We start from the raw sequence: 20,407 nt of genomic DNA, 5'->3' as shown, positions 1-20,407 counted from the left end.
ACTGGATTCGCATTCAAATCATTTTTGGTATTTTTATTCAATAGTAATTGATTTCGTTTGTTCAAGTAAAACAATGTGGAAATATTACAAGGGATTGAAGGAATGCGGCAAATAAACCCATGAAAAAAAATCACCAGAACCAAACACCTGAAAACAAACCAATTGCTCCATTCACGCATTCTGTCCCCGTTTAAATTTTACACAACACAGACCAGTGATTGATATTTTAGGCGAATGTGGGAGGATGCTAATCACTTTTCTTCACCGTAGCCAGAAAATTCAGAACACTCCAGAATCTAGTGCTTGACAAGGCAAACCCGGGTCTGAAGAGGCACTGATACACTAGAAATACTACGGTGACTTTGCCTCAAGGGGGAGCTCGGGATCACGTCACGTTTGCGGCGATGAAAGAAACTTGATGAAAATAATGTGCAAATACAAAGAATCCCCATCCCACTCTTCTCAAGTCCTGAAATGACGACCGCACGAGCATGTCTGGCCTTCGCTCGCTCTCACGTGGATCTCCTTTATTGGGTTCTGCCCTCCCGCTCGGCTCCATGTGTGATGGGATAGGCGGCCCCGCACCTGGTCCGGACTCTTGTGACGACACCTGCCGCTGCGAAGGGGGTTCAAGTCTTGTTGTGACGCTGCTGGTTGGCTGAGGAGCGTGTGCTGGCCGCTGGTGAGCGCGCTTGGACAGCAGCGGCCGCCGCCACGCTCCTCAAAATGCGATCTGGCGTGGCGTCTGCCGCCGAAGCGCTCGCCACCGTCTCCCGATGCTTCCGATTGGCTTTGCAAGAGCCATTCTCGTCTTTGGCACCCCGTTCGGCACTCCGATCCCGGTCGCTGCCGGAGGAGGCAGCGCCCTTGCGGTCGGCGTTTCGCGAGCTGACACTCTGAGCCCGCCGGCTGCTGTCGCTGCTGCTCCTGCTGCGGCTGCTTTGGAGCCGCTCGCAGTCTGCCTCGGCGTCACTGCTGCAGGAGCTCGGACCTGGCCCCGCATTCTTATCTCCGACTTTTGCCTTCCCCCCTTTTTCCTCGCCTTTGGGCCTCCTGTACTCAGGACCCTCCAGGGGGGGCAAGAGGGAGCCCGGGCACTGCCTGGTGGAACGAGGCACGGGTCGTCTCAGCTGAATGGGCGAGGAGGGTTTGCTATCATTTTTATTTTTTGTAGCAGAACTACTGTGAGGGGAAGTGGAGACTTCTTCACTTTTGAATGTTTGGTTCTTTAGGTCAGGGGACGCAGCACTGCTAGCAGTGCTGACGCTAGCTTTAGCAGTGTCCTTGCGCGGTGTGTGCCCAGGCGTGTCCACCCGTCCTTTCATTGCAAGCAACTTGGCTGCGGCGTTGAGCGCCGAGCAGCGCTTTCCCAAAACTTCGGGCTCCGAGGGCAAAGGCGTCACACGGTTAACAGAAGCTTTCTTGTCCCGCGAGGAGCCGGCTGACCTTCTGGTAATCCTGGCAGACGAGGTATCGCTGCCGGAGTCAGCGCCAGTGGACGTGTTGGCGTTGCTGTCAGAATTGGCGGCGGGCTTCTTCCCCCGACGTTTACTGCTCTGTTCTTTGATTTGGTCCGGGTTTTGATCAGGTTTTCTTAGCCGACGCACCTTCCCCTTCTCGTCGTCACCCGAGTCGGCAGATGACGACAAATATCTTTGCTCGGCACAGGCATCTTTCTCGCTTTCGTTTGCGGTGATGTCCACGCGCTGCTTCTTGGTAGGCAGACGGTTCTCATAGGTCCTTTTGTGGTGAGCATGGCGAGTGAGGTTGGATGTGGAGCAACTGGATGAGGGCGAAGACGAGCGAGCAGACTCCTGGCTGCTTTCACGGCTGAGGGATCGTTTTTGGAGGAGCGCCTTGGGCAGGTCACTTTCAGGAGCAAGAAGGCCTTTGTTCCCTTCAGAGATGGGGTTGATGGGCACCTTTTTTTCATTGACGCTATCATCTGCCTGAACAACATCCTTATCTTCATCCATCTGATATTGATCTTTGTTTGACTTTGTGTCAAGAGGGGTCTTTGAGGACTCCTGGTTGACATCCTGCAAGGCACCTGTGAACATCTGAGGACCAAGCGCCATCGTGGACAATGCAGTTGGTGCTTCGGTGATAGTCATATTTATCTTGGTATTTGTAGTTGAAGATTGAGAGACAAGTTGATGGTCAGGTGAGGCGGCAGACGTTGACAGGACCGAGTCGGTTTCTGGTGCATCAATAGCAGCGATTGCTCCCAACGAAGGGGTGAACGTTGGTGAAGGCGGGGCAGATGTTGACTGTGTTGTGTTTGCAGTAAACTCGTTAGTTGAGGATGCCAGAGAATGCTGCACGTCAAGTTCTGTGAAGTTAGCGATTGAGTCAGTTGCTTCTGATTTGTGGTTTGTTTTCCTAGTATCAGTAGAAGATGGACTTTCTGAAATCTCTGTTGAAGGAATGACAGCGTCTGGTTCTGATTCTGGAACTGCCTCGACTGTCGATGATACTGATAGCAAGTCAGCCGGTGTCACACCAGATGTAGTTTTGTCCAAGTCCAGTTCTGGTGACTGGGAAGTTGTAGAAAATGTTACAGAGGAAGGTGACAAAACAGGGCTGACAGGTGTTAATAGACATGTGATACTTTCAGGGTTTGGATTCTGAAATCCAGAGTCTTGTTTTGAGGATGGAATGGAGAGACGCTTGGGGGAGGCTACTTGTGGTTCTGCTGTAGCATTAGCTTGGTCTGTTGAAGGTGAGGATTCTGACTCTGCAGTCACACAGTCAGATTCCTCCACTTTGGCAGTCGCGAAATCCCGATCCAAGATCCCTGGCTTGAACGCATCCGGACTGGAATCGTTTTTCCACAGGTGCCCATCGAAAACAAAATCAGGACTATTGACAAAGTCTTTGCGAGGTCGCCCCCGCCTGCGTTTGGGAGAAAGGCTTCCGTCCTCGCTCAGTGAGAAGTCTTGCGTGGGTGGAGGAGACGAGGCATTGTCACCGCCTGGCAACTTGTGGGAACTCTTGGGGGGACGGCCCCTCTTTCGTTTAGAGCTGGAATTGAAATTCTCAGGAGAAGCGGGAGAGCCGAGTTTATCAGTCTTCTTGTGCTGGTTCCTTCCTCTGGCAGCGTGCAGCTGCTCTCCAAGCTGCGCCGCCATGCGAGATTCGGTCTCCAGCCTGCGGCGGACCGGGAGATTCCTTAACACGGGCATGTCTGGTGACAAATGAGGAGGGGAATATGGAGGATATGCTCGAACGGGCTGAAGTTGCACAGGTGGACTTTGCGTCGCCTCTTGATCTTGAACAGATTTGCTTAGTGTGTCTTTTGTGGCCTCCTCACTGGAGTTCTCCTCTACAGAGGCCTCTTCAGAAGATGCTCCCGCGCCAGTTCCTCGAGACCTCCTCTTTCTAGGCTCTTTGTCCTCCACAACAGTGATGAGCCGGCCCGGAAGCTTCCGCAGGACTTTGGCGGACGGCGAGTCTTCCACAAGGCCCTTAAGGACCTCCACGTCGGCGGTCTGCCGCTTGCGAGGTGAGCGACAGCTGGTGGAAGGCGGCGACATGGCACTTTGGTCTTTGGCCTCATCATCTTTCGTTCCGTGGTCCATCACTGTTTCTTGTAAAGACTCCTCGTTGCTGCTCATGGGAGTCTCAGCCCCGTTCTGTTGCTTCCCTTCAGGGGACACCGTGGACGGAAAGGAAGGCATGCCAACAGGCAGAGGTTCGACTACAACGGCTTGCTGGTCTGTCGTGGGAGACGACACTTTGAAACATTTGGAGGTCTCCTGGAGCTTGTCGGTCTTTAGAGCATCTTTAGCGGCTCCACGTCCTCTTAGACTGACGCGAGCAGGCACTTCTTTCGGCTCAGTTTCAGGCGAGGCCCCACGCAGACGACCGCTGGTCCTTGTTGACAGAACCACCTTCACCCTGTCCTTGTCTTTGGGCTTGCGTCCACGTCTTGCCGGAGCGGGCTTAGCAGGCTCCACAGAAGATGACGCTTCATCTTCGTCAGAAGATGCATGCAGCCTTAGGCCCCCCCCTTCCTTAGCCTGGTCCAGACCCTTTCTGGCTGCCTCGACTTGTTCCTAAACAGAGGTAAAAAATGTATTTTTACTGCGTGCAACTGAAATTCTGTGAGCCGGATGTGGCCCAGACTTACCTCAGCTTGTTTGAGTTCTTCTTTACAGACATCTTCCAAGGAGGCTTCCAGGAAATTCATGGCGTATCGCTCAATAGGAGTGAGCTGTGAAGAGGATATTGCAAATTTTAAAAAGTCTGGACTGTTGTGAACGGACAAGTCAATGTTACACACTTGTTCCACCAAGGCAGCAATTTCCTGTTCTGCCTTTGACAGCTCCTCCACCTCATCCTGCTCTCCCGCGTCGTCCAGTGGAATGTTCTCGTTGAACTCAGCCAGCTCCGCCACTTGCTCGGCCTTGGCCTGCGAGGCAGCTACGATGTCCTCCTCGTCTTCCGCGCGACAAAGAGCCTGCAAAATAATTTTGCCCATTGAGTCCAATTTGAACATTTGCTTTTTGAGTGTCAGCTTTAACCTGTTCCAGAATAGTGGTGCTCTGCTTGTTGCCGGCTTCTTCGTCCTCTGCTTGAGACACAGACACTTCAGCTGCAGGCTCCCTCCTGTCACCGTCATTGACTTCAAAAAGCTCACGGATAGTTTGCTAAGGAACGCAATGAGCACATTTGGAGCAAGTTTAGAAGTTAATCAGAGGCCAGTTATTTAATCTGTAGTACCTCTTTGAAAAAAGCTGTGGTGAAGTTTCCTCCTTCAATGGCCATATCTCCCAGCATCCTTTTCTGGTTGGCTTTTTTCAAGATGTTCTCCTCCACAGTACGTTCGCTGATGAGTCTGAAGAGGAGAACAATTGACTTGCTGTTATCATACTTTCTTTTTCTATACTACTACCACCACCACTACACACCTGTAGATGTGGACATCTCTGGTCTGTCCAATGCGATGGCAGCGATCCTGGGCCTGAGCGTCCATGGTCGGGTTCCAATCACTGTCGTAGAAGACGACTGTGTCGGCGCCTGTCAAGTTGACTCCCACGCCTCCACTACGCGTTGATAAAATGAAGCAGAATATTCGCCGATCGGCGTTGAAACGCTCCATCAAAGCCTGTGAGTCATAAACAAGTCATAAATTAGCCTGTCAAGACTTCCAAGTACTAAGGATTCCACCTGTCTCTGCTCCACCCGGGTGCTGCCGTCCAGCCGCAGGTAGATGTGTCCGTGATAATTAAGGAACTGCTCCAAGACGTCCAACATGCGCGTCATCTGTGTGAAAATGAGCACTCTGTGGCTGCCCGTCTTCAGCTTTCGGAGCAGCAAGTGGAGGGTCTGCAATTTTCCTGCAGGAAGACAAAAGTAAATGTTGCCCTCCTACAATACATCCATACCAAATATTGGCGAGCGACTTACCACAATCATACTGAATAAGCCGCAAATCCGGGAACTGAGTCCTCATGTTGCACTGAATACGATGGAGACTGCGAGCAAGCGGTGCCACCTGGGCCGTGAGCGCTAAGGAGAAGCCCTCCTCCTTGTGCTTAAGGGAGGGGGGAGGGTGGCAGCAGTGCATGCTAATTCGAGTGGCCTCCACAGGCGGGATAGCAAATGTAAAACTACGGGAAAAATAAGTGTCAGTTGGAATTTTTCAAAAACTGAAAATTGCATCATCCCTACCGATCAACAATATCAGAGAGCAGCGCCAGCCTTTTCTCAATGCTGTGGATGGCGTCCCCTACTGAGTGGACGTGACTCCACAAATCATGTGTGTGCCCCCACTGGGACACCAAGCAGCTTCCGTAGCTCAAAAGCGTGGCGGGTGAGGGGCGGGGCCCAACCAGGAATGTCAGGAAATCCAAAACCTCCTTGCCAAAGACGGGATTGGCGGCCGAGCGGCGCTCGTTGACCCTGAATATCAAGTCCAGTTTGCTGTCACGCTGCTTCTTAAGGGCCTCTGCGAGCGATGGCTAACAGGTGGGAGAAAGGACAGGAGAATGTAGACGGAAAATCAGAACGGGATCAGATGTTGCTATTTAAACTTACAATGTAAAAAGGAGAGCGAGGAAGTGGTCGAGGCCTTGTCAGAACCCGAGGACAAGCCTTCGGGACAGCGTTTGATTTTGCTTTTCCTCCAACGGCTCCCTGGCTGGTACTGGCTTCCATTGTGGTGCAAGTGGATGTACTGGTTTGGGTGCTGGAGGCATCTTGAGCAGCTGTCTTGGATGGAGTGGACGTGGTGACTTCTTCTGGAGCTGCAGAAGAACAAAGCAAAGATCACTGCGACTGCATGATGGCAACAAATGACACGGGAGCGGGACCGAAAGAAAGGAAAGAGGATGAGCATCAGTTGCGCAGTGGGAATTGGTCACCCAGATGCAAGTGAACAATCCAAAATAGTCACCTTCAGGTTTGGGTCAAGTGAAAAAAATTCAAGTCACTAGTCGTGTTATTTTCTCAAGAAAAACTAAGCAGCGTCTTGCAAAAGAAAAATCTGAAGTGCCCTCACCTGTCTTCTCCTGACAAGGCAGGGGAGGTTGCACTATTTTGAGAATAGGGACCGGGGGCTGGGTTGGGTTGGGGGCGGTGCTAAGAGTTCTAGGGGGAGCTAACGTATAATGGGCGGTGGCGGGACCAGGGGTGCGCTGGGAGAGTTGATGAGGGGCCGCGCGAGGGGAAGGGGCCACGGCCAGGGTGGGCACGGGGTTTCCCTCCTTGCCTGCTGCCTGACGCACCACAATCTTCACCACTCCGGGGCTGCTCACGGAGGAGGAAGGGGCAACTGGCGACAAACCACAGCAAAGAGTCACCATTGGGTATATTTAATGCTCATTTTTACTACTTTTATTCGACATCCAATCAAAGGCTCTATGGAGCCAAACATGTCACCTTGAGCAGTAACAGCAGGAGTGAGTCGATGGGCAGGGGGAGCAGCAGCAGGGCTCTGGACGGTCACTTGGGCGGGCTGGCTGATGAGGTGTTGCTGCCCCCCGCTGGACAACAGATGCATTACATTGCCTGCAGGTTACAAACGTTTTCCATATGCAAATTAGTAGTCAAAAACAAAAAAAGGTGACAACCTCCTCAGTGTAAAACAATTCATCCTAACGATGAGCAATTTGTGTTAATACAGAAGCAAAAGCATCTTACCTTGCACGCTACGTGGAGGCGGAGCCTGATGTATGGGCGCCCCCGAGAGGGTCAGCTTGTTACCCTGCAGCTGAAAGGTGACCGGTTTACTACCTTGACACGACGACACTGGGCGCCCCGCCAAGGAGGCCAACTGGGCTATGCTCACCACTTCACCAGCTTGAATGCATAGAAAGAGTATAAAGAAAGGGCAATCGTTTTAGAGTTAAGTTTAAATATAAATGGTAAAGCTTCTTTTTCTTTTTTTGAGTATAAGTTAACAACTTACAGGGAAGCCTAGCTTGCATGTCTGGACTGAGTAGAACCCTTTGTGGCATGGCGCTGGCGGGGTTGGGAGTTGGATGAGCAGGGACGGCGGCTACGGATGGTGCAGGGGGAGGGCGGACCATCAGCACCTGCTTGGGAGCGCTGGATCTCACCGCCGTTTGAGCGCCATGGGGTTGGGGGACACGGGGTGGAGGTGCAGTCGTCACCGTACACATTACTGTTGATAAAAAAGCCAAAATGTAAAAATGAACCCAACTTTTAAAAAATGAGTGGCCCATTCAAACCAGCGGGTATCATCATAAGGAAAAAACTTATGATAATAATATCAAACAACGTTTGTGAGGTGTCCTATGCCATCACATACCTTGTTGAACAGCAGGGGTAGGCGGGGCCGAAGGTACAGGCACCGCTAGGGGTACAGATGTCGTTGTAGACAAAGTTGAGGATGCCGACGCATAAGCCGCTGTGGCCTCTGAACTCTGAAGTTTCGGGATCTGAGCTGCAGGTGGCACCGAGCAGGTGGGTTTGTTTACCTGCACTGTCGAAATGTTGTCTCCTTTGGGAGGTGGGCGGGGAATCCTGGAACAGCAAGCATGTTGTGTTGATAGCAAAACACATGTATTCATTTTTAGCGCTTCAAAGATAATCAGAACATTTATATGAGCGCATTTTACCTTTCGATCTTCATGCGCATGGATCGGGGTCTGGGCAGAGGTTCGTGAGAATCCACGATTTCCTGGATGAGTTGGCGACTGACTTTGTGGTTAGGTGTGAAGGTGTCGGCCTGGTAACGAGTCACGCGGCCCTCAAGACCGATGAGGTTGAATATAGAAAGGTCACATTGCTGGACACGGATAAAAAAGGAATAATCATATAATATTGCTAATGTAATGATGCACCTCAGCGCACTAGTTTTGGGCAAGCTGACCTTCAGAGGATGCACCTCCAGGGCATCCAGCACCAGGGAGGCGATATTGAAAACAATGGGCTTAGTAATGAAGGGCGACTGGATAGGTCGAGGGTCAAAAAGATTGGGGTGGTTGCACACTTTCCGGAGCTGCATCAGAATGTTGATGACAGACATGAAATGTCCACTAGCCAGGGTCTCTTTTGTCCTGAGAAAAAACACAGATGTTAGGACCCGGACTGGCCAGACATCACCACGTCCCTCAGATGTTCTTGACTCACGAGGCCTGCGCCATAAAGTCATCGTAGAGGAAGCGTTGTCTCTTGGAGAGGCGACAGCGCACCACATGCTCATACTTCTTGGGCATCTGCTTCTCCACATCGACTTTGATCCTCCTGAGTAGGAAGGGCCTGAGGACCTTGTGGAGCCTTTTGACCAGGCCCTCATTATACTCCTGGCTGCCCTCAATCATGCCCGTCAGCGGGTTGGAGAACCACTCCTTGAACTCGCGGTGCGACTGAAAGACGTGCGGCATCAGGAAGTGCATCAAAGACCAAAGTTCCATCAGGCTGTTCTGCAGAGGCGTTCCAGTCAGCAGTAGACGTCTGTGGCTGGAATCCCAAAGCAAAAATGACTCATTTCTAAAGCAACTGTCTGATTGTAATATGCCTTTTTCACTTAAATGTTCAGCCTTACCTATTGAAGTTTAACAAGCTCTGCCATCGTTGGGACTTAAAGTTCTTAATGTTCTGCGCCTCGTCAAGGATCAGGTAGCGCCAAGACTTACGTCGGAATGCCTGGTGGTCCTGCAGCACCAGTTTGTATGATGTGATGCAAACGTGAAAGGCGTTGGGCTTGGTCCAACCCTGTTATTTAAGTATCCACAAACAAGTTAATAAAAAAAATAATTCCAAACCTTATTACGCCTTTTTTATTACCATATTTTGGATGGTTAATATCTCATTACCTGTCTTTTTAGCTTCCTCTCTTTTTGGCTCCCAAAATAGGTGAGGATTTTAAATCCAGGGCACCAGCGCTTGAACTCCATCTCCCAGTTTAACATGACACTGGTGGGGACGATAATGAGGTGAGGGCCCCAGTTACCTGCACACACACAATAACAACGGTCAGAAAACCCTGAGAAATCATAAGGAGAAAAAAAAGGTAGAGTTATGGCGCTACTTTTTTCACAAGCCAGGTGGGCCAGCAGCGCAATGGTCTGGATGGTCTTGCCCAGGCCCATCTCGTCAGCCAGGATTCCGTTCAGCTTCTTCTCAAACATGGTGACCAGCCAGTCCAGTCCGATGTGTTGGTACTCTCTTAGCGTGCCATGAAGCAAGAAGGGGATGGGCGTCTTGACCTTCACAACAACCGGGAGACACAACGTGACTTTTCACAGCAACTTTCAGTGTTCGCCGAAAAGATGAGGTAAAAATGTCACCTTAGTGGTGGCCAAAGTGTATCCTTTGGGCTGCAAGCTCTCCGCAGTAGCCGCTATGTGGCTGATCTCCTTTTTGGGCCGTAAGCTCGGTGAGGACGGACTGTGGTCTCCCTCCTTAAGTAAGACCTCCATCCCTTCCTCTGCGCTGTCGTCCTCTTCCTCACTCTCTGCTTTTTCACTCTTGTCCTCCTCACTTTCCACTGGAGAGTCTGAACACTTGCTTATCACCAACAAAACTCCACAATGTTGCTTTTAATTTTTGAGGAATACCTGAGGAAGAAATGTTGCTTTCCAGGTCACTTTCATCTTCACTGGGCTCTTCCTCATCAGCAGACGCTTCCCATTCAGAGCTGACCTTGGAAGGGGCAGAGGCCTCCTCGGTATCCGAAGCATATGCTCCTTTATACTTTTCTAGAAGTTCCTCCATGCTCATGTCTCCTACAGGAGGCACAAGAATGTTGTTAGCCATTCTGACCCTTACACAGTTAAACGAGTCATCACAAAATCCCCAAAATAAAACGTTCTTAAGTTAAGTCATGCCAACATAAAGTCAACATCAATAAAGTATGAGGTCATAAGTAAAAAGAAAAAGAAGCCACCTTCTTTGGCAAGATCATCAAGTTCTTCTGCATGATCCACATCTCCCTCTGCCTTTTCCTGGGCAGCGATGGTCTCCTCCTCATCTTCAGCTGGGAAAAAAGGCAATTAACTTTCGTAGCAATGGATCTTTTATAACTTGACAAAATTTGCACAACTTGAAAGAATCAGCTCAAAACTTTCAGATGCCATCTTACAATTCTCTTCATTGGCAGCAAACTCTCCATCCTCCTCTTCTTTCTCTGCCGATGAGGATGATTCTTGCGAGCATTCCTCATCCAAGACGGAGTCCTGTATGACAACGTTGTTCCGTGAGATCTATTCCTTTCTTCAATTGTGGAAATAAAATGTCCATTAACGGGTGTCAGACCTGCGTCCGCTGTAGCGTGCTAAGCAGTTGATCGAGGGGCAGGATGCTCTCTTCCTGGAGCAGCTCTATCTCCCGGCGCCGGCTCTCAGCGTCGTTGCCATCCTGCTGCTCCTCCACCTCGATGGTCTCTTCGTCGTCCTCTTCCTCACCAGGAGGCTCAAAGTCTCGGTCTACATGAGGGCGACACACTTTTTGGGGATTTTGCAGTTTTCACCTTAAGATGTGACAATTGGTCGTATGCGCCGTCTTGTCTACACAATAGCTTGATATTCAAAGTGCATAAGCATCCAACTCTTGGGATGAAATTGACAAATAGAACAAAGTAAGACATTCAGTGTCACCTTGAGCTCACGGCATTGATAAAGTGTGAGTCATGTGAGGCTGCAGGAATGATGCATAACTCACAGAGGCACTTTCATACAGGTTAGACTGGTCTTTCTGAATAAGATCTGGTCCTGGACCTGTTGCCCCACTTTTGTTTTCAATTTTTGATTAAAGGTACCGTGCACTAAACAGCTATTGATTGCCTGCATTAATTAACGTCACTGCATGTACCGGTAAGTATGAAAATATTTCTGTGGGAGATCAGCTTGGCAACAACGAAAGAGCGGGGTGAAGGTTTTGCCACAGAAAGTACCATTTGAACTTGATTTGGCCCCCTAACATTGAAAAACAATAATATTACAATACTTAACAACGTGCATAATGTCATTTGATTTTGATTATTTTGACATTAATGCACTCCATTATCAATCTTATTTTTCATTGTTAGTTGAACAAAATCAATAGATTTCTTTTTCCATCAACTCAATAGTAATTCCAAGTGGGTTAACAAATATTTATTGAGCACCAAGTAGCAAATGGCAGCTCTTACCGTCCTCTTCAGCGACAGTGGCTGGCACAGACGTCTTGGAAGGCGACGCGACCGGATCAGCCCTGTCATCAGGTGCCAGAGATTGGCTGAGGAGGTCCGAGTATTTCTCTGTCTGTCCGACTATAAAGTCCAGTTGAAGGTCCAAAGCCTTTTTCCTCTTTTCTTCCAGCCGGGACTGCTGCTTGTATTGCACCACCTTTGTTGAAAAAACAACTGCTATTTGACATCTTTTATCTAGTAGCATGACACTTCACAATAAATCATACACAGGCTACATCTTTGAGACCGCATCCTGTACCTTTTCCACGCTACTCCAAAAAGCGCGGACTTCCTTGGCAATTGAGGATGCCACTCTCCTGATTTTTGCCTGTTCGTCTCTCTTGGCCTTCTCCTCCTTCTGTCTGAGCTCCTCGTGGTGCCGCATCACCATTCGGACCACCTTGCGGGCCACGCCTCTCTTCCAGCGCCTCTCCTGGGCAAAATCGCCCGACAGCCACTGCATTTCCTCGCAGAGGTAGTCCCAGTGCACTTTAGGCCGCGGTGGCTCTATCAGTCGGTTGAGACGCTTGGTGGACCAAAAGCCTTCTCGCTTTAGAGCCTGGGTCCGGTGCTCGATGTCAGCCTCCTGCGAGAAAAAAAGATAAAGAAAATAAACAGCTACTGTGTTTTGTAAACTATTATTAGCATGCTCAATTACTCACGTGTTTGGCCAACTCTGCCATGTCGGAGCGCCGCTCTCCACGAGGCTGATGAGCGGACTGATCGGTAGGAGAAACCATTGGAGAGGGAGGGGACACAAATTTGCTGTGAGCGCGTTTGGGTGAAAATTTGTCACTGAGGGAGCTGGACCACTCGCCACCAGGTGACTGTTTAAGAAGAAGGCAGAAGGTGAGGCAATACTGGGCACACACTACCAACGTGTGTTCTCAGAAAGCAATAGAAAATTTCAAAAGATTTGGTGCGGCTTAAAATTATACATTTGAGAAAAAGATACGACTCTTTTTGAAATTAAGTCTTTTTTGGGGATACTTTGTTTACCACTAAGAACTACTCATACTGATGTTTATACCTCCAAAAATGTATCTCAAATCCAGAGTGATGACAAAATCACAAATATGACACCTTTATAAATTAAATGTGTTTACCTTGTGTGAAGAGCCAGCAATGACCATTTCCTCCCCTGGTTGTTCTGTGTCCTCGTCAGTGCCATCCTCTTCACTGCTGGCTGGTCTGGAAGGGGAGTCCAAGGCCTCTGCATCCCCTGTTGGTTCATAGTCCTCGTCGTCGTCTTCTACATCGTCCTCTTCCTCCTCCTCGTCATCCTCAAAGTGTGAGTCGTGCTGTGTGGTCAGGTCCTTGGCGCTAGATGAGGACCCTGCAACAGCACTTCCCTCCTCCAGAGCGCAAAGCGTTGTCTGGTTTGAGGTTTTAACAGGTAATGCCTCCAACTGGTGACCCTCCAAAGTTGCCCCTTGGCTCTCAATCATGGATGAAGAATTGAGAGGGAGAGGCTCCGACAGACCCCGATAGTCTTCTGTGTTTGATTCTCCTGTTGGCTTAAGGAATGAGGTCGTCTGCTTCAAGTGTGACGCTGCTCCTGGTGGAATGAGTAGAAGATGTGGATTGACACCTCCAATGGGACGAGCAATAAAACCCTCTGACTGGGATACGGTGGACACAGTGGCATGCTGGGACACATGTTCTTTGGTTCCTGCAGAAGGAATACTCGCCTCTGGCGAGGTGACACAAACACTTGGCTGTTCACTATTAAAAAGAGGAGTGCGTCCTTCCACTTCTTCTCTGTCCTCGCTGACTTGCACAGAAGGCGTCAAGACCTGTGTCGAAGTTTGCCCGATGGCGAAAGAGTCAACTTCCAGCAAACACACTTGGTTAGAGCTGGTGTCAAGTAGCAGGTGCGGTCCAACTGTTGCCATAGAGAGACTGTGGACGCTGTTGCTGGCGCAAACCGGTACCTGGCCTCCGACATGGTCCTGCTGGGCTATGATGACCGTGTCATTATCGGTAATGGTGTGGATAGAAGGTTCCATTTGGGATTCTAGATCCTCGGAGGGGTCCAACAAAGCATTGAAGAGGTTAACCTCATATCCCGGCGAGTGAGGTATCTGCACGCTAGTGCTAACACATACAGTCTCCTCTGCGACTTCCTCAACTAAGCCACAGAACTGATACACTTCCACGTTTTGCGCGTCCAAGCCCATGTCGGCCTGCGCATTTTCCTCGTACAGCTTGGCACCACCCGGCGCATGCTCAGTGACAATAGCGGCCTCGCACACGCTGCCGTCGGCGTGTTGCAGGAGGTAGCTTTGCTTCAGGTGCAGGTTGGACCAGTCGCCCCCAAGGTGCGCCGCTTCGCTGACCACCATGATTTCCTGCGAATCGGCGGAGTGCACAAGTTCCGTGATCACCGGTGTTTCTGTCTGAGGCAATTCTGCCTCGGCCTGCAGTGACACCAACACGCCCGAGTTGAGCACCGCCCGGACAGAGGAGGATTTGGGGGCGCCGCTGCTCAGTCCGTCAGTCAAGCAGGCTGTCTGGGAATGTGCTGTGTTGTTGAACCCAACTGGAGTTGGTAGAGAACTTGATCCAAGTCCTCCTGCGTTTGGAGTCGGGTGCGTTGACAATTTACCGGATGCATCCTCAATCTGGACGACATCCCGCCCGACCACTTTGTGCGGCAGGTTGACCTGTGGGGCACAGTTCGAAGCAGCAGAGAAATGTGATGTCCAATCCTGATCCGCTCCATCACCCTTCGAGTTTGGGATATGTCCTTGTGGGGTAACTTTTCCATGAGTGTGTTTGCTGTCAAAATCAGAGTTCGTTTTCGTCTCAAGGTTGTATTCTGAACTCTCCTGCCAGGCCACCGCAAGTCCAGCGCCTGCTTGTGGGGACTGAATTTCAAGCGTCTTGCTATTGGAGATGTCTTTCGTAACAGTATGAAAGCCATGCTGCAAGCCTTGTAACTCGCTGCTGTTGTGCGGACGCAAGGCGTCAAAGTCTTCAGCATTGGATGAGTTGACGCCCCGAGTGACGCGGACATTAGTAGGGGCAGCGGTGTCCATGACTGGGAAGGGCGACCGGCGGGCTGCGGCTGGCGGCGGGACATGCCGAGGTGACTCCCCAGACACATTGTGTGCGGCCTGGGGCTTGCCACCCAGCACATCCACAGCCGGAGAGGCTCGCTGCCGCACTGCTGCCCCCCCGCAGCCTCTTTCCGCGCTGCTGCTGGGGCCACACGTTGAAGCTGTAGATCAGAAAGGAGAGAGCGATTACATCAATCGTTGGGTTGAGTTTTTGTACCAGGGTTTTAATGACAGTATTGCTAAAGTGAGAAAAAATTAACGTGAATAATGTGTGTGATCATTTCTTGATTGACTAACAAATTAGATATAATTACATCAATTATTTCGTTATACTGCTTTAAGCATGCTATTTGATAATAGGGCCGCAACGATGAGTAAACAACTCAATTATAAAAATAGTCTACCATTGATGCCGTACACGTTTTTCCAAGAGTGAGGCATGATTACAATCTCTGGTGAAAATTGCTCATGCGCAATAGCGTTTCGGTCTCGAGCGGTAACATACAGAAATGACATGATCAGAATATGGTGCGTGCACCAAAACTTCGAGTTGGGCAGCATTTGAGACAGGATAAGGAGAATAAAAAACTACCGCATTTTCTGGTTTAGTTGCAGTTTTTTTTCATAGTTTGGCCCAATGCGACTTACATAGTTTTCTTCTTCTTAATTATGCATTTTTAGGCTGGTGCGACCTATATTCCGGAACAACTTGCAGTTCGGAAAATACGGTACTTGCAAAATTTGCAAAGCAGAGCTCGCAAGTGGGAAGCACAAGCATTTAAAGAAAGAGAATGTTGGAGAGTTGAAAGAGACAGAGTATATAAGGATATAAACCCTAACACGATGGATTAAATTGATTGGAGGGAGCGAGCCCAAAGTAAACCCAAAGCTTTTTTTTTAAAGCTTTATTGAACAAGCACAGATACATAATCATACAAATATCTTCCTATGTTGCGTAAATAGTACACTCAAACTGTACAAACAAAAATAGCCTGAATCTTTAGCACGGCGCTGAGGTCAGCCCAAAGTTTTACTTTGGCGCCATGCGTACTCCGGCGCCGAAGTACACAACTTCGGGTTTACTTGGGGTAGAGTCCCTCAAATCATGTGTTCAGTTCAAAGTGCAGCGAAATGAAACTGAACAATTGACCCTAAAAATCATATTCCGCACATTACAAGATGCAAATACTGAAATCTTTGGCCGAAAAAAAGTTTGAAATAAGTTCGAATTGACAAGAAGCAGAAATTATGTCAGACGTGTGGGACGTAGAGGTGGAAAAAGAAGGAGCATCTTTTAACGTGACACAGAGGATGAATATGCCTTTGTATTTTGCGATTTGGAGTAAACTGATAGTTTGGGAAGCATGTTTTTATGATAAATTTATTAGAATAATATAACTTTTGCGCCGAACGGTGTTACTAAAGTAAAAGTATTGTTACTTCAGAAAAATATGACTCGAGTAGTAAGTAAAAAGCAGTCATCGAAAAAATTACATGAGTATAAGTAAGTGCAGGCTGTGCAGATCCTCCACAAAGAAGGGAAAAAGAAAACGGCAGGGGAGAGAAAAGCGAAACAGGCCCTGATTTCAGGCTGGGTTTGGGCCCAAGAACTTAGTCGTTTTTGCTTTGATTAAATAGGTGCCGCATTGTGTTTGTATGGTTTATTATCACTACATAAGGGAAATTGCAACTAATAATAGGGGAGAGCAATTGGTTAAGGTTTACAGGTATATAATACCTCCTGTAAACAATCAAAGAACTGGCACCCTATCATAGCAGCAATCACAAAAGCAAGGGTACTGATATTTAAGACTGTAATTTACTAAATCTACATTTAATCAAACTACAACTTATATCGGAGATTCGGTCTGTTTACCCGTCGATATATCTTAAATCAGTAAAACATCAGAACAGCAATAGTTATTTTAAGCCGAATTAGAAAACGAGCGGATTCTTTTTTGCATTTAACTCCTGTTTACCTTGTTTACCATGTTTTAAGGTGTGACTTGTTTGCTGTGTCAGTGCTTTTAATTAATAGTATATTTATGATTAAATAGTTTATCCGGGCACACATTCATCATCGATGTAGCTTCTTGAAAATCTACCGGATTGATGTGAATATAAAATCTACAAACTTTCCTTCCAAGGGGGCATATCCTGAAGGCCCCCTGTACGAGGGGTCGGGAACCTATGGCTGGTAAACCAGACTTAGCTTTTCATGAGGTCATATTGAAGTAAAATGTATAGTTTTTTTTAAACAATCCTATTTTACAATATGCGAAGACAGCACACGCTGATATTCGAGATGGTTCTTTCCCGTATATATATGGCAAAGTTTCAACTACAGTTTACAGTCAGAGTGTTACTCTGTTGTGCTGTGGATTTTTATATGTGAAATATCATTTAACAATTTATGTTCACTGTTGAGACACTTTATGGTAAAAACACATAATCCGTATTGATTAGCCGAGTAACTGTATACTCATTTATATCAGTAGGTGGCAGCAGATTACATTTTTTTCTTCCTTTTACACACTTTACCTTACTGTGAGGTAGTGAAGTCATGTTTATTTGTATAGCCCTTAATCCCAAGGAGTCTCAAAGGGCTGCACAGAACACAGATGATTGCAAACCACAGACTATTGTTACATCATCCCCTGATCTAAAACCTACACGAGGGCAAGAAAAAAACCTCAAAAACCTCAACAGTATATTTTAAAAAACATTGTCTTTAAATATGCTGTTTAAGATTGCTCTGCAAAACAATAATAAATCACCTAAAAATGGTGCATATCATTGAGCTGATTTTATTTCATTTTCTAGTCAGAACCTGTCAAAACATTGGTTGGCACTCGTGGCAGGTATTTTTTGTTAGAAAAAATATGAGAATTTAAGTAAAACTTGAAAAACTGTTAAGGAGTGTTTTAATTACAGCACAATAATTAACCAAAACAATAAAACCTTTCAAGACAAACCCCCATTTTTTAAAGACATTTTTGTAGGGCCGTGTGTCTCTTTCTTTTGATGACAAAATGTGTACTTTGGCTCAATAAGGTTAATAAGCACTGCCCTTCACCATCCAGCCACAGCAAAGCCTACTACAGTGCAAGCTAAGCCAGGCCAACATTGAAATGGAAGGCGGTACTGCCCAGTATATATAGAGCACATTTTAACTACAGTTTAAAGTTCAGGTTGAACACCAAAATAATATTGTTCTTTGCTGTACATCACTAAGGAATCTTTTATATGGAAGCCCATTAAGCAATCTATGTTCATTATTGAGACGCTTTATAGTGAAAAGCCACATAACAATTTCTTAAACACCCAGAATCTCTAGCAAAGCACCTAGATCTATTTGATTGGGTGAGCGGTATGGATGGCTGGACCTATGCAAAGAGGACAAGCACGCGTGGACATCCTTGTTTGCATGCATAATTTTATGACATTTCTACGCAAGAACTTTGCTCACACCTTGAAACCATTGTTTTTGAAAAAAATGATGTCCAAAATTAGCTTTGCCGCTCTTAAATAACTGTGGAAGACAAATTTTAAGTGGTGTATTCATATGGGACACAGACTCTGACACTATTTCATTCATCAAATCATCAAATGTCACAGAAGAAGCTTTTGTCCTGAGAATGAGTCAGGCGGGTTTGTTGAAATTTGTCTCAAAATATATGGTGTTGCACCCCTGACTCCTGTAGTACTGCTTCCGGTGATTGCTCTGAGTGCCGCTTTAATTAAGCGAAGGCTTGTGTATGGTAAAATGTTCTAAAAAATGTAGGGCATGGACAAAAGCATGCATGCACTTTAAAAGTCTACAATACTATTTTGGCAGACAGCGGCAGCTCCTCACCTGTCTGTGGACTGAGACTCGGATCCTCAGTGCTTTCTACTTCCAGGATGCTGAAATCAGGGTCCCTCCCACATGTTCTTGAGAAGCAAAAACAAAGACAATGAACTTTATTGGTTCACTTCAAAGCGGTCATGAAGTCACATGAGAAGTAACAGAGAACAGCTTGAAAGAAAGTGACATCTCAATCGAGTGACTTTCAGGCTGCATCTTGCAGTAGGGTGAACTGTGTTTGCTGCATTTGCCCATAGAAGACGTCTACCGCACGCGCTCTCACGCCACAAGTTGGGCTCTGCTTATTCATTTTGAGTCATATTTCGAAAAAGCAGCATTGACCATTACCCGAATCAAGATTGCAAATATATCTCCAATTGAACGTGGATTTAGCCGATTAACAAAACATGCACTTATGGCTTGTACAAATTACACAGATACAAACGGCAACGATGGTCAAAAACAGTCAAAGAAACAAGAAACTGGATTTCTCCGTCATAAAAGATTAGATAAATCGAGTGTTACCGCAATGCCGGCTGTGCTAACGCGGTTAGCGAATCGGTTAGCTAGCTAGTAAGCGTCGGCCAACAACTGAGTGGTAGCTTGCTAGTAAGTGAGACACGCAGGCGCCACATCCCCACCCACGCTTATGTAATGCTTTCGTTTTTAATTTCCTACGTGATAAGGTGCTTTAAAACAGAGCATGGCGGTTAAAAATGTGGCATTAAAAGCCGCTTGTTCATGAACTACAGATGGGGGGTTAGTGAGAGCTCGTGACGTCATCACGAGGGGGTCACATATGTCTTTGCTTAAATGAATGTATTGGTATTTTATTCAAATCACACAAGCGATGTGATTTTCGTTTAAGTAAAAGTAAAAGAATAAAATAATGTTATTAGTTTTGGAAACGTTTCACAATTTTGTTTGGGGTGATCAGGAGGGGGTTAACGCTACATCGCTGTTGGCTCTTTAAAAGCGACCAAAATTTAAGAACACTTCAAACCTCGTTTAGTAAAAAATATAGTTTATTTACATCCATAATTTGAACCAAAGCATAGCAGTTCAGAATTTTGTCGCAGTTGCTTTTATTATGCGTCAAACATGAACCCGAAACAAATTACAGTGCACCCGTGTTGTGTCGCAAGTCGCAATCCCCCTTGAGTCTACCATGACTTCCTCTTTGGCTCCCTCCCTTCCAGCAGCCGCCATCTTAAATTCCCACCTACCTGATTTTTCCGATCACTTTTCTTTTACTAAATTCTCGCTGAAGGAGTCGTCATCCGCGGAAAATCGCACTCAATCCGTGAGGCCGGCGCTCCGAACTGCTTCCCGGTACCCAACGAGGTAGCCGTCGGGCCCGATCAAGAAGTGAAATTAGGGGCCGGGAGAGAAGCGTCTTTCTGTTGAGAATGGAGCGCTCGCGGGGAGGAGACTTTGCGCAGCGAAATGGTGGAGTGGCGCTGTCGTCGCGAAGTACACAGCGCGACCAAGTCTCGCGATAGCTGCGCCGGCGCGGCGCTTAAAAAATTAAAAATATTTGCTACTCCAACTCGAATTACTTTTATGTTTCAGACTTCTAGACGTGTTAATAAAATACTATATTTGTAATTGCAGCAAAATACCCAGCCAGCCTTATTACTTTTACGTCTGTGAAAAATCTGTCGTAGTTATTTGAATTCGTTCTCACGTACGTGTATTTTTAACTTCACATATCCTTACGTGACAAAATTAGTTGTCTTCTAAAATCATTCCCATATTTTTCGTTAAAATAAATCACAATAAAATAAACTCCTTAAAATACGTTTTTAAACACTTGAGTCTAGACATTTCTTCAAGAATATTTACCCCCAATATGAT

The 20,407-nt window shown here is 47.4% G+C and overlaps 1 protein-coding gene across 3 annotated transcripts; it reads right to left on the bottom strand.

Annotated features, from left to right (window-relative positions):
• Nucleotides 1-18: 18 nt before the first annotated feature.
• srcap (Snf2-related CREBBP activator protein) lies at nt 19-19,987 on the bottom strand. 3 transcript variants are annotated; one of them, XM_088324305.1, is made up of 32 exons: nt 19,777-19,987; nt 18,560-18,636; nt 12,748-14,864; nt 12,304-12,468; nt 11,901-12,227; nt 11,603-11,798; nt 10,729-10,898; nt 10,556-10,649; nt 10,361-10,450; nt 10,032-10,199; nt 9,762-9,970; nt 9,503-9,680; nt 9,288-9,424; nt 9,017-9,186; nt 8,602-8,931; nt 8,342-8,528; nt 8,088-8,257; nt 7,778-7,992; nt 7,415-7,630; nt 7,147-7,305; nt 6,886-7,014; nt 6,506-6,778; nt 6,043-6,251; nt 5,677-5,966; nt 5,413-5,615; nt 5,173-5,342; nt 4,914-5,110; nt 4,726-4,840; nt 4,527-4,652; nt 4,286-4,462; nt 4,133-4,216; nt 19-4,058 (listed from the first exon to the last, which is right to left on the bottom strand). In XM_088324305.1, the coding sequence occupies exons 3-32, from the start codon at nt 14,680-14,682 to the stop codon at nt 630-632; spliced, it is 10,518 nt and encodes a 3,505-aa protein (XP_088180431.1). In that variant the 5' UTR covers nt 14,683-14,864; nt 18,560-18,636; nt 19,777-19,987; the 3' UTR covers nt 19-629. The 3 variants fall into 3 exon arrangements, with proteins under 3 accessions (XP_088180431.1, XP_088180433.1, XP_088180432.1); XM_088324307.1 differs by having other exon boundaries at nt 6,716-6,778; XM_088324306.1 differs by having other exon boundaries at nt 12,304-12,360.
• Nucleotides 19,988-20,407: the final 420 nt, after the last annotated feature.

This window comes from Urocampus carinirostris, chromosome 19 (assembly GCF_059441175.1).
Source record: "Urocampus carinirostris isolate Australia breed hairy pipefish chromosome 19, RoL_Ucar_1.0, whole genome shotgun sequence".
In the NCBI taxonomy this organism is placed as follows: Eukaryota; Metazoa; Chordata; class Actinopteri; order Syngnathiformes; family Syngnathidae; genus Urocampus; species Urocampus carinirostris.
Note: the sequence above shows the minus strand (reverse complement) of the source record. Positions and strands in the feature narration are given on the sequence as shown.